We start from the raw sequence: 14,213 nt of genomic DNA, 5'->3' as shown, positions 1-14,213 counted from the left end.
CTTGAAATGGAATTAATAAATAATCAGCATTTGTTTAAATCAGCTTAATTAGACTCTAGAATGCAGTTAGTAAATATTAATATGCACTTGTCACTAAGATAAATTTAACAATTGTTAATTAAGCCCAGTCCAACTTTTTACAGTGTAATCTTTTATGGGTTCCACTACACACACCATGGAAGCATCTACTCTGAGCGGAAAAATAGTGAAAAATAGAAAAATGTATAAGTAAATAAATTAATATATAAAAATATCAATAAACTATGTAAATGTATTTATTAACAAGGCCGACGGATTAATTCAGGTGTTTTGTAGACAGGAATAATTTACATCTCCACATATTCATGGACTAAAGGGAGATGAAATGGTTAACAGAGTTGTATTCATGCCTTCCCTCACTTTTAGCTCCTCCTCTCACACTCTCTCTCTTACACACACACACACACACACAGAACCAGGAAGTTACTGTCCAAGAAAACGAAACTCAGACTTTCTCTCTCTGTCTCTCAGTGTGTTCGTGCAGGAAAATGGCTGAGGCCAGTATTTCAGTAGATCAGTTTTCAGTGGATCAGTTCATCTGTCCAGTGTGTCTGGATCTCCTGAAGGATCCGGTGACTATCTCCTGTGGTCACAGTTTCTGTAAGGTGTGTATTAATAGTCACTGGGATCAGGAGGATCAGAAGGGCATCTACAGCTGTCCTCAGTGCAGAGACACTTTCACTCCAAGGCCTGTTCTACGCAGAAACAACATGCTGGCTGAAGTGGTGGAGAAACTGAAGAAGAAGACTGAAGTCCAAGCTGCTTCTCCTGCTCACTGTTATGCTGGACCTGGAGATGTGGAGTGTGATTTCTGCACCCGAAGAGAAAACAAAGCCATCAAGTCCTGTCTGATGTGTCTGGCTTCTTACTGTGAAACTCATCTAAAACCTCACCTGGAAGTTCCTGCTTTGAAAAAACACACATTAACTAAAGCTTCAGCAAAACTCCAAGAGAAGCTCTGCTCTGAACATAACGAAGTCCTGAAGATCTACTGCCGTACTGATCAAACCTGTATCTGTTATTTGTGTACGATGGATAATCACAAAGGACACGACACCGTCACAGCCGCAGTAGAAAGAGCTGAGAAACAGGTGAGAATGAGAAAGATTTCCAGGATGAGGTTCTTAATTAAAGTTTATATCTAGTAACATGTGCACAGTGTTGTGCTAGTTACTAATAAAAGTTATATCACTATTACTAGTTACTATATAAAATATGAAATATTAGAATTTGTGACTTTTTTTGCTAGATAATGTTTGTAAGATATATGAATACACATACACACATACACAGTTGCATCTCAGTAAATTAGAATATCAGCAAAAAGGTAATTTATTATTTCAGAAATTCAGTTTTAAAAGTCAATCTCATATATTATATACAATAAATTGATTACACACAGACTAGTCAGGGATCACCACCAGAGGGTGCTGTGTTTGTGTTTTTTGTAGTTTTATGTTTATTGAACACAAGTTCCCAGAATGCACATCTGTCAGGTGACATGAACGCTCACCTGAACCATATGGAACTCCAAAGTGTTCAAAATTAAATAAATAAATAGGACATGATAAAATAAATAACTCTATGAATAAATAAATAAGACACATACATGTAATATGAGAATGATATTGCAAAATAATGAAACATATTTTGAAAAAAGCCTATTATTGTGAAATATATTGCACTCTGCAAATTATTTTTCACAATAACAGATTATTGCAAAGGCATTTTATTTAATTCATGCTGTTTTTATATCAAAATGTCATTTTTTTCAAAGTCAGTTTTTATTTTAAAATCTCGTTTTTCACGATGGCCTATTTATTTCATAATGCGACTTTTCAGTAGAATGAGTCGTTCTGTCAATCAGCGCTAGTGGTTTGGACGTGCGCGCCTATTGGCTGATCCTTCAACATCGATTAGTTTCTCTGAATACCTGCCATGCGGACCGCCGCTATAGCTAGCAATAACGTGCTAGGCGGTGGCGGATTGGCCGTCTGGAGCACCTGGAGTTCTTCCGGTGGGTCGCTGGTCAATGTGCATCAGTCAGTATGTAAATTTATTTAAAAAATGACGGAAACTATAATATTGCATCTCTTTTTTACGCAGATAGATGAGTGCATTAATCGTACGGGCGCCGCCGCTAAAGAGCGTGTGTTTTGTAATGGCCAAAACTATGTTGTACGGTATATCACATCATGTATGTAAAGTATGTTGCCCTTTATGAGGTGCTGCGCGTGGGGTGGTGTGTGGAGCAGGAGCTCAGCTGTGCTGCTCCCCACCGAAACGCTCTATTGTTTTACCCTTTTCTTTACTTTTACTGTATGTTTTGTATTATAATTTTGTGACGCTGAAAAAGGCAGGTAAAGGTTTTGTGCTGAACGCTATTGTTGGCTCTGAGCTCTTTTTTCCCGGCTATCCGGCCTAAAGCAGCACAGTTTGTGTGCATGTGAATGTATTGTAATCCTATTCCATACGTGTTCTGAAACCACGCACCCTTTCACTTTTAATTTACAGAGGGAGAGATATGGATCATTTCTCGATACAGCAAAGAATGAATAATTGCCATGGATGAAAGTTGAAAAAAAAAAAGAAAAGGTGAAGGTGAAAATTTATGCGACTGGAAGAAAAAGCTTTAAAAGCAGATTCTGTAAAATTCTTCAAATTAGCAGATTATGCCTTTTGCGTGAGGGGAAATTACAGTTCCACAGGCTCTGACAGCTCTAACATTACGATCAGGGACAGAGAGTCTGGATCCAGCAGCCTCAGGGTCAGTGATGATGATAACCAGCACCTCTCCCCTTCTGTACCCGAGTCAAATTTCTTTGTTTTTGTTTAGTGATTTATTTTCTACATTCTACAACAATACTGGGGATTTCAAAACTATAAAATAACACATATGGAATTAGGTAGTTACGTAACAACAAGAAAATCAACAGTTAGTTGTTATTTTAAGACACAGAGGTCAGCCTTTCTGTAATAGTTCTTGCAAGAACAGTATTGTCAAGTGCATTTGCAAAATCCGTCAAGCACCATAATAAAACTGGCTCTCATGAAGGCCATCCCAGGAGGGCGAGACCAAAACCTACCTCTGCCACAGACGAGAAGTTCATTTAGAGTTATCAGCCTGAAAAATTACCGATTAACAGCACCTCAGATTAGAGGCGTTATGAAGTCTTTACAGAGCAGAAGTAGCAGAAACATCTCACCATTAACTGTTCAAAGGAGATTAATGCATTTTTGGACACCTTCAGCATTCCTTTACAGTGTAGATATTAATAAAAATCAGGAACGATCATGGATTTAGAAAGAGGCCCCCTAACTTTTGAACAGTAGTGTATGTTCAGTGATACTTCAAATAATATACGTAAAAAGCATTTATTTCTGTATTGAGTTATATTTTTATACTAGTAAGTTGTGTGTTAAGTCAAAAGTCACGTAAGATGGCGGACTGGTGTGAACTTCAGCCAGTTCTACTCATTTTAGCTGATCGGATGGAGAGGGATAATTTACCAGTAGACACTGTACTGCCACCTACTGCATGGAATATGAATTGCACCATTAGACCTAACTTGATACTTCATGCGCTATCACTTACGTCTGAATAAAGGAGCAACCAATCACACAGCTGGCTCCGCCCTATCGCTCTTCAATGACAGAACGACTCATTCTGCTGAAAAATGAGACTTTAAAATAAAAACTAACTTTGAAAAAATGACAGTTTGAAATAAAAACAACATGAATTAAATGAAATGCCTCTGCAATAATCTCTGTAATTGGGAAAAATAATTCGATTCACAATATCATTCTCATATTACATGTATGTGTCTTATTTATTCATAGAGTATATTTCATCATGTCCTATTTATTTATTTAATTTTGAACACTTTGGAGTTCCATAGAACCGAGGGAGGTCATTAGTTTTGTTTTAAGTAGTCCTTTGTCCTGTTGACTAGAGTCTTGCATTTGTTCTGAAAAGTTGCCATTTGTTTTGTTGAGTTGTTTTGTTAAGTTGAAATCTGGGGTCTGTTCTTCATACGTCTCTAACTCAGTTAGCCGGATTTGATTATTGTGAATTCGTCCTGATCTTGAATTGTTTCGTTCTTCTATGCGCTTCTCACATTTGCTGTCATAGCAACATATCCATAAGCTTAAACCTGCTCAGTAGCAGGTTTATTTCATGTAAACAGGATTTAAGCTCCTGGCGGGTTATGATTGGTTGAAATGGCGAGGTCACATCTGATTGGTTAAAGAGCACAACTGACGCGGACTGACTCACGTGGGAAAGGAAAAGTATCCACATAATCGCTATCAAATATTATATTAGAACATAAATTCATAGGTTTATTATTATCAAATATGAACATTACTATTATAATAAACCCTAGGCACAAGACAACTGTCAAGACCATTAATACAAATTCTTGTATAATGTTTATTTTGTAACACATGTTTTTTTCACGGTTTGTCATGAATAAGCAAATAAATATTTATATATAATAAAAATAAATATTTTTTTAAATGAAAAATTGGACGAAACTAATTTTATTGTAAAATAAACAATATAATAGTATACATGTTGTATTTGAAAAAAAAAATTTTTTTTTTTTATATAGAACATATTTATTTTCATATTGCTTAATAAGTGTGCCGGCGCACACTTATTACTCTTCTCCCCTAGAAATCATTGCACAATCCATTTATTATATCCCTAAAACTTTGCAGCGTTACACCATTCCGTGCGCCACAGGGCCGTCGGGCGGTGCTCCCAAAATCCCCCCCAAAAACGGCCCCAAAAACGGCCCCAAAAACGGCCCCAAAAAGTCCCATAGACTTAACATTGAGGCCGGCCTCTGCTGTGACATTCACGCCCGTAACTGTGATGCATCGAAAGGCTCGACCCCGCACTGGATGGTATCCACGCTCATTGGGAGTGACCCGGCCGTTGCAGAATTTTATTCTCTCATGTAATTTGTATTTTGTAAACCATTAACCTATAAATTTATGTTCTAATATAATATTTGATAGCGGTTATGTGGGTGGGGGCAAATCAATGGCAGGGGGGCATTTTAGCGCATAACCTCCCCTGTTTAGTTACTGTAGCTGTGAGTTTGTCTCCGGGCCTGTGTGTCTCTTAGTCTGTTTAATTACTAGTCTGTTTAGTTTCTAGTCTGTGTAAACTCAGAGTCTGTTTAACACTAGAAGCGCCGCGCCAGTGTCACCTACTAAAAACGCGGTTCAGCGGTCATTTGACCACCTATTGTTTTGAATGGGAAGCTGCTGCTGACACACAATGATCGCTAGATGGCGCTTTCACCCAAAGAAAATAGTTTAGCTCCAAGATCAACTTGCACTTGGACAATGCGCCATTCATTCCCGCGTTGATAATCAGCGGTATCTTTTTTTCATATTCAACTGAGAAAACCTACTACAGAGTCTCTAAGGGGACAAAGACAGAGGGAAAAACGGCAGAAAAAAACAACTCATGTTTGGAATTATAACCCAAAGTTTTTGACTTTTTTCCTGCCGTTTTTTCTCCTCCTTTGTCCATCTAGGGGCTTCGTACTATAACAAAAAGGAAAGCTCTACTTAATTTTATATCGTATGGAGAAAATTTATTCGTTTGTTCATTCTATTTGAAGCTTCTGAACGTCTCGGAGCAGCGATTTAGTTCTGAACTCGCTTCCGTGAAATTATCGCCAAAACAATATTAAATTTGAATAAATCAGATCTACCACAGAAGATAATAAACTATGCTATGTCATAACCGAAGCAAACACAACGAATATGTCTCGTTTCGTTCAGTGTTGCTAGGCAACGGACCACGCGCCTAATCGGTTCACTTGGCCGCGGTGTATTATAAACCTGCGAATTGTTTCACTGCTTATGTTCATGTAATAAAAGCGAGGGAAATGTGGAGGTGATGTGTGGCCACTGAATGAGAACTAAATCAAAGATTTCGGTAACTACACTGACTGTAACATCTGCATAGTGACACTAAACAGCTGAACACCTTCACCTTTCCGTTTACCTCTGAGAAAAAAAAGCTGTATTTTGTTTGTTTATATGTTTATAAAAGTACACGAAGTAGGCGCGCGCGCGCACACACACACACACCTCCCCTGAGCCCTCGGTCAACATCTAATGACCGTCGATATGCAAATGAGTCAAGACGTAGCCTAACGTGGTGTCGTGTCGGATTTAAGCGGTCATGGAGAGGAAAGACTTTGAAGCAGTTGCAGCGTTTTTTTCAGTTACAACAAGCACAACGATGAGTCCACGTTGTTTCACTGGTTATGACATAGTGACACTAAACAGCTGAACAACTTCACTTTTCCGTTTACCTCTGAGAAAAAAAGCTGTATTTAGTTTGTTTATATTCAGAGTAACACCTTCCAACCACCTCTCATAGTCTATTGTTAGTTTTAATGATTTGGCTGAAACTAATTCTATACATGCAACAGAAAATGTAGATGCAGATTCCAAATGTATAAAGATACATGATATATATATATATATATATATAAGTGTGTGTGTATGTGTGTGTAATCGAGGCTGGCTCTATTCAGGGGCAAGAGGGGCAGCGCCCCATCAACTAAATGTCTGCACATGTTAATATATTCCTAAAATTAATATATTACAAGTTGATAAACTAATCTGCGGTAGCAGAGAAATCCGCTGAAAAAGGGACACTACACAATATGGTATTAGATGTCCCTCATGTCTCTGTCCCTCTGCTGTGCGTATTCATTCACAGGCTGCAGCGCGCGCGCGCGCTCACACACACACACACACACACACACACACCTCCCCTGAAGCAGTTGAGGCGTTTTTCAGTTACAACAAGCACAGCGATGAGTATAAGAATAAAATAAGGTAACAGTTTGGTCTGTGTAGTTAGTGCCCTTGTATAGAATAAATGAATGAATATCACATTCCAACCACCTCTCAAGAGAGTGCCATAGTTTTGCAAAAATACTTGCAAAACATCAGCATACATTGGAGGGAACTTCTGAGGTGGTCAGTGATTGATTGCACGATCGTTCGGAGGGGGTTGTGATCACACCTACAGTTCTTTTGTTCTAAGCTGTCGGTCAAATATCTCTCCACTTGAAATGGAAGCACAAAATTGAGGGGCAACATGCAAGGGATTTCAGCATCTCGACGCACAGTATAAGCTGTTTATAAAGAAGACGCTGTTTGTTTTTTTATTTTGTAATCTTTCTCGTGTTTACCTTGTACTGTACAATGTATATTCATTTTATTAATGAATTGCTGTGAATAAACTACATATGCAGTTGATTTACCAGAAAGGACTTTTCAGTTTTTGTGTGCTAAACTAAACTTCAGGGTCAAGTAATAGCGATTTTATTTGAAAAGTATATATATATATATATATATAGGGAAAGATTAAGAAACACGCTGAAGCGGAATATATAGCATGTCTCTTTATACATTTGGAATCTGCATCTACATTTTCTGTTGCATGTATAGAATTAGTTTCAGCTGAAACTCATGATCAGTGGTGTTGGGGTACTTATGTAGTGATAATTAGTTTCAGCCAAATCATTAAAACTAACAATAGACTATGAGAGGTGGTTGGAAGGTGTTACTCTGAATATAAACAAACAAAATACAGCTTTTTTTTTCTCAGAGGTAAACAGAAAAGTGAAGTTGTTCAGCTGTTTAGTGTCACTATGTCATAACCAGTGAAACAACGTGGACTCATCGCTGTGCTTGTTGTAACTGAAAAAAACACTGAAACTGCTTCAAAGTCTTTCCTCTCCGTGACCGCTGAAATCCGACACAACACCACGTTAGGCTACGTCTTGACTTATTTGCATATCGAAGGTCATTAGATGTTGACCGAGGGCTCAGGGGAGGCGTGTGTGTGTCTGTGCGCGCGCGCGCGCCTACTTCGTGTACTTTTATAAACATTCTACATATAAACAAACAACATACAGCTTTTTTTCTTTCTCAGAGGTAAACGGGAAAGTGAAGTTGTTCAGCTGTTTAGTGTCACTATGCAGATGTTACACTCAGTGTAGTTACTGAAATCTTTGATTTAGTTCTCATTCAGTGGCCACACATCACTTTCACATTTCCCTCGCTTTTATTACATGAACATAAGCAGTGAAACATCCCGCAGGTTTATAATACACCGCGGCCAAGTGAACCACGTTCCTGCCGATTAGGCGCGTGCTCCGTTGCCTAGCAACACCGAACGAAACGAGGCATAATCGTGGTGTTTGCTTCGGTTATGACATAGCATAGTTTATTATCTGCTGTGGTAGATCTGATTTATTTGCATTCAATACTAAGGCTTTATATCCTCAGGAGGGGGCATTACATATGTAATATGTAAAACAATATTGTTTTAGAGATAATTTCACGGAAGCTTCTAACAGAACGAACAAACTAATTAATTTTCTTAAAACCTTATAAAATTAAGTAAAGCGAAATTCCGTAAATGTCCTTATAAAATATCGCTGAATATCAACGCCAGAATGAATGGCGAATTGTCGATATTTTACGGAAGCATATATATGGAATGAAACCTGAGATAGTTACATATACGCACTGAATGACGCATAAATAGTATGCGCGATCCCTTGCACCATCTGCTGAGAGAAATGAGAATCGCAGGTTGGAAAAGACAGGAAACGTCATGCCGCCGCGCAGCTGTCAGCGATTTCACGTAAATAAGAGCAAAATAGCTTTATACTGGCTTTTACTGGTGCGATTTTAAAAATTTAAGCATACAGGGTCATTAAGCTCACAGAACTAGGAAAAGTCATGAAAGGAGGGTCCTGGAAATTGATCGAGTGTGAAGTATTTTTTTTTTTTTTTACCCCCTTGCGGTCAAATGACCGCTCGGCGCTTCTAGTGTTAAGCTCCTAGCCTGTTTAGGCTCATGTTTTGTTGAAGCTCCTGCTCAAGTTAGCTCCTGTTAAGAAAAGGTTTCTATTCATTAAATGTTTTGTTTAAGCTCTGAGAAATATGAATGTTTGTATGTAATGTATTATCTTACTATGTAAGTACTTTATAAAAAGCTCAATGTAACTGTTCTGGCCTCAGAGTAAGTTAAAGGAGAAGCAGATGAAATCCCAGCAGAGAATCCAGGAGAAGCAGAAGAAGGTGCAGGAGCTGAAACAGGCTGTGAACACTATAAAGGTGAGCAGAGACAAAGACAGAAACACACACAACATGGACAACATAGAGTCATTTAGAGTCGCAGTAAGAGAGGGAATGATAGTGTGTATCTGTGTGTGTGTGTGTGTCCTAACAGCTGAGTGCACGGACAGCAGTGGAGGACAGTGAGATGATCTTTACTGAGCTGATCAGCTCCATGGAGAAAAAGCGTTCGGAGGTGACGGAGCTGATCAGAGCTCAGGAGAAGACTGAACTGAGTCGAGCTGAACGACTCCTGGAGCAACTGGAGCAGGAGATTGCTGATCTTCAGAGGAGACTCACTGAGCTGGAGCAGCTTTCACACACACACGATCACATCCAGTTCCTTCAGGTAACACTCACTGTCTGATCTACACACACAGCTGTTCCTAACACACACACTCTCTAAAAAATTCTCCTGCTAATGCACAGTGAATGTCCTCTGATGTTACAAGTGCGTTTAACATCTAATCTGCTTTCTGTAGGCTTTAGCTTCTGGACATTGGACTCCTCCAATAGAGAGACCAAAATTTCAGGCACCCAGTGTCCATCAACATGTCTCATTTGATGGAGTGAGGAATTCTCTCTTAGATCTGAAGAAGAGACTCGAGGAATTCTGTGAGGAGGAATTCAACAAAATCCCTCCACATGGTAAGAGGAGCTGTTCCTGCTGGAGAAACACAATGATGGACGTCTTTACTCGCTCTGTGAAGTCTTATTTCTTAGCAATGCTTCTGCTGACCTTCCTGCAGACAGTTTGAACTAAAAATACTGATTTTAAATTAATAAACTGACTGTATCACTTTAAACTGTTTCCATCTTTTACAACCTGATGATGCTTTTTGTCTTCATTTCCATTTTTCTCTCCACAGCTGCAGCAGTTCAGATCTTTCCACCACCAGAGCCACAGAGCAGAGAAGAGTTTCTGAAATGTACACACACACACACACACACACGCACAGGTTTATTCGGTCTATAGAGTACCGTTTTCTTTAAAAGCCACTTAGAAAATATACTGAACAAAAATATAAATGCAACACTTTTGTTTTTGCTCCCATTTTTAATGAGATGAACTTAAAGATCTGAAACGTTTTATACATAAACAAAATAACCATATCTCTCAAATATTGTTCACAAATCTGTCAAAATCCGTTACGATGAAGAACTGGAGTCAAGTCGAGACCCCAATGAGGACGACGAGCATGCAGATGAGCTTCCCTGAGACTGTTTCTGACAGTTTTTGCAGAAATTCTTTGGTTATGCACTCCGATTGTTTCAGCAGCTGTCCAAGTGGCTGGTCTCGGATGATCATGAAGGTGAACATGCTGAATGTGGAGGACCTGGGCTTGTGTGGTTACACGTCGTTTGCGGTTGTGAGGCTGGTTGGATGTACTGTCAAATCCTCTGAAACACCTTTGGAGACGGCTTATGGTAGAGAAATGAACATTCAATTCACGAGCAACAGCTCTGGTGAACATTCCTGCTGTCAGCATGCCAATTGCACGCTCCCTCAAAACTTGCGACATCTGTGGCATTGTGCTGTGTGATTCAACTGAACCTTTCAAAGAGGCCTTTTACAGGGGGCCAGTCTAAGGCACACCTGTGCAATAATCATGCTGTCTCGGCAAAGGAGAAGTGCTCACTACTGTATCACAGATTTTGACAGATTTGTGAACAATATTTGAAAGATATGGTTATTTTGTGTATGTAGAAAATGTTTCAGATCTTTGAGTTCATCTCATAAAAAATGGGAGCAAAAACAAAAGTGTTGCGTTTATATTTTTGTTCAGTATATTAAATACAAACAAGTGATTTGCAGGAATGTTGTGTGATTTAAAATGTAAATTTACAGTGGAATCTCGGATAACAAGCATAATTCGTTCCGGAAGTGGGCTCGTATTTCAAAACACTCGTAAACCAAATTTAATTTTCCCATAGAAAATAATGGAAACTCAAATTATTCGTTTTACAGCCCCCCAAAAAAAACATAAAAATAATTAACACAAAATATAAAGTAAAGATTAAACAAATTAACCTGCACTTTACCTAAAAAAAAAAAACATAAAAATAAATCCAGACAGATAAGTGTTTCCATTTGTGCACGCAGGCGCTGTGTGTGTGTGTGTGTGTGTGTGTGTGTGTGTGGGTGTGTGTGTGTGTGTGTGTGTAATGTGCATACACACACACACACACACACACAAATGGAAAGACCATTTTTAAAACCATTTAAAAATTAACTATTTAAAAATTAGCAAGGAACATCGCTAGTCACACTCGCGTGAGCGCATACTAACAGAATCACTGCTGTAATGTGAACAAAACAAATTAACCAGCCCCTTACGTTTAAAAACAATCGCAACAGAGCAGAGTTTCAGTGTGTTTGAAGCCGAGAGAGAGAGAAAGTGTGTGTGTGTGTTGGTGTAAGTGAATAAGCGCGCACACACACACACACACACACACACACAAACTCACCCCTCTCCTCTCAGGTTCCCAAAAGACACACACACACACACACACAGAAACTCTGCAGTGCCTGCAGACTTTCTGAGTGTGCGTATATATATACATATATATTCACCCAGCAGGGGAGACGATTACCTACAATTCCGCAGCACGAGAGAAAAAAACTATTAGCTCAGTTGTGATGATGTGGCGCGGGGTGTCAAAACAAGAAGCGCATGCGTGATACATGATACTCGGTACTCATTAACCAAGACAACACTCATTTTTCAAGTCAAAATTTATTAAAAATCTTTGCTCGTCTTGCGGAACACTCGTAAACCGCGTTACTCCTTATCCGAGGTTCCACTGTATAATTAGTTTATTTGTGTGTTGTGTGTGTGTGTGTGTGTGACAGAAAGAGAGAAAAAAAGAGAGAGAAAGAGCAGAGAAGATTTCCTAAAAGGTATATTAAACAAAGACATAAAAAAATAATGAATAAAAAATTATATATAAAATTGATAATAATAATAAAGCACTATGCCTTCCATAAGCAGAATAGAAAATACTAAATACTCACAAATTAGATTATATTTTTTTATTCTTTTATTTTTTTATTCAGATTTTTATTTTTTTGGATAAAAATCTGAATGAACATTGAGACATTTCTCTCTCAGATATCAGCGCACACAGACAGCTGTCTCACTCTTCACATAAATATACTCTGTGAATTAAACCCAACATGTTCACATTGTTCAGTTTGTTTTTCTCTTTTATTTTAGATTTCTGTTATCTGACTCTGGATCCCAACACGACACATCGTAACCTCATTCTGTCTGAGAAGAACAGAGCGGTGAGATACAGTGTAAGAGAGCAGCAGTACCCTGATCATCCAGAGAGATTTGACTCCTGGTCTCAGGTGTTGTGTAAGGAGAGTGTGTGTGGACGCTGTTACTGGGAGGTGGAGTGGAGCGGTGATGTGTCCATATCAGTCTCATATAAAGACATCAGCAGAAAAGGACGGGGTCATGAGTGTGGGTTTGAACACAACAATCAGTCCTGGAGTCTGTGGGGTCGTTTTTCTTCTCTCTCTTTCTATCACAACAACATTCAGACTGATCTCAGAGCTTCATCATCCTCCAGAATAGGAGTGTATGTGGATCACAGTGCAGGAACTCTGTCCTTCTACAGCGTCTCTGACACAATGAAGCTCCTCCACAGAGTCCACACCACATTCACTCAGCCTCTGTATGCTGGGTTTGGGTTTAGGTTCTACATGTTGTTTGACTCTACTGTGAGATTGTGTGATCCAGAATAAAGTGTGTAGTGTTTTGTGTAAAATTCCTGCACATTGTCACATTGTTGCTCAGTCATCTGTCTCACTAACACACAATTCAGCTGGACAAACAGCTCAGTAATTTACGCCAGTGACAATTAAAGAGTAAATATTAACACTAAATATAGTTTAATATGAGATTCGGCACATCAGACGTCACTTTAGAATAACTTTATATTTACATTATTGAAAGTAGATGTTTAAAACTGACCACACACACACAGCTGAAAATATTATGGCAAAGAATTATTTATTTTTTTTAAATCAGTTAAAAAATCAGTGTGAAAAAATATCAGAAGTAAATTTTTGTAATGCAGTTAATTTTAAATCTTCTAAATAAATATCTTTATACCGTATGTATGTAACACCTGTGTAACATTCCCAGCTGAACATAAGCACTTTTTTTTTCAATCGAATATGGTTTGCATATAATGGGCAAATTTATATACTTGATGTTAACCTAATTAAATCTTAACATCTTAATTTTTTTAATGCTTTGCAGTTTTTTTTTTTTTCTGGTCCTAAATAAAAGGTGTGCTTTACTCACAACAGGTACGATCTGCTACACCTACTGGAAATACTGTTTTATACACAACCATTTAATTTGTTAATTCAATTCAATTCAATTCAATTTTATTTATATAGCACTTTTAACAATGGTCATTGTCTCAAAGCAGCTTCACAAAAATAAAAGAAATTCATTAAAAAATAATAATGAAAAATATATAATAATAAATTGTGTATGTGTGAGAAAAATGTGTCTAGATAATAATAAGATAGATGAATGAATGAAATGTCTCTGATGAGTAAGCCAAGGGTTGGCCTTTGTCTACTGAAGCTGGTACAATCTCCAGATGCCTCGGGATGGGTAGAAAAGTACAGAACAGATGGAGAGAATTAGCGTAGTTGCTATTCAGGATAGATGTACTGAAGTATGAAGTTATGGGATGAGTTACACGTATGCCAGATTAAAGAGATGTGTCTTGAGTCTACTTTTGAATTGGGAAACTCTGTCTGCTCCCCGAACACTTTCTGGAAGGCTATTCCAAAGTTTTGGAGCTAAATATGAAAATGCTCTGCCCCCTTTTGTAGATTTTAAAATTCTGGGAATTACCAGAAGTCCGGAGTTTTGTGATCTCAAGGAACGTGGTGGATTATAGCGTATCAGAAGACTGGTTAGGTATGTGGGAGCTAAACCATTTAAAGCCTTGTATGTAAGTAGTACTATTTT

General features: G+C 38.3%; 1 protein-coding gene across 2 annotated transcripts; it reads left to right on the top strand.

Moving 5' to 3' along the window:
* The first annotated feature begins 478 nt into the window (after positions 1–478).
* LOC128506217 (E3 ubiquitin/ISG15 ligase TRIM25-like) lies at positions 479–13,469 on the top strand. 2 transcript variants are annotated; one of them, XM_053476569.1, is made up of 7 exons: positions 479–1,130; positions 9,115–9,210; positions 9,326–9,559; positions 9,693–9,858; positions 10,080–10,139; positions 12,065–12,112; positions 12,429–12,454. In XM_053476569.1, coding segments are annotated over exons 1-6 (1,161 nt in total). In that variant the 5' UTR covers positions 479–527; the 3' UTR covers positions 12,067–12,112; positions 12,429–12,454. The 2 variants fall into 2 exon arrangements, with proteins under 2 accessions (XP_053332544.1, XP_053332536.1); XM_053476561.1 differs by lacking the exon at positions 12,065–12,112 and having other exon boundaries at positions 12,429–13,469.
* The last annotated feature ends 744 nt before the right edge of the window (positions 13,470–14,213 follow it).

The sequence above is a fragment of the Clarias gariepinus genome, chromosome 2 (assembly GCF_024256425.1).
Source record: "Clarias gariepinus isolate MV-2021 ecotype Netherlands chromosome 2, CGAR_prim_01v2, whole genome shotgun sequence".
NCBI lineage: Eukaryota > Metazoa > Chordata > Actinopteri > Siluriformes > Clariidae > Clarias > Clarias gariepinus.
This window is presented reverse-complemented; position numbering and strand designations above follow the sequence as displayed.

What these genes read in the sequence shown, in the direction of transcription:
- LOC128506217 (XM_053476561.1), top strand. Translation starts at nt 528, where the DNA reads ATGGCTGAGGCCAGTATTTCAGTAGATCAGTTTTCAGTGGATCAGTTC. An exon ending in TAGAAAGAGCTGAGAAACAG is followed by an intron (nt 1,131 to 9,114) that starts GTGAGAATGAGA and finishes TTCTGGCCTCAG; the next exon opens with AGTAAGTTAAAGGAGAAGCA. An exon ending in AGGCTGTGAACACTATAAAG is followed by an intron (nt 9,211 to 9,325) that starts GTGAGCAGAGAC and finishes GTGTCCTAACAG; the next exon opens with CTGAGTGCACGGACAGCAGT.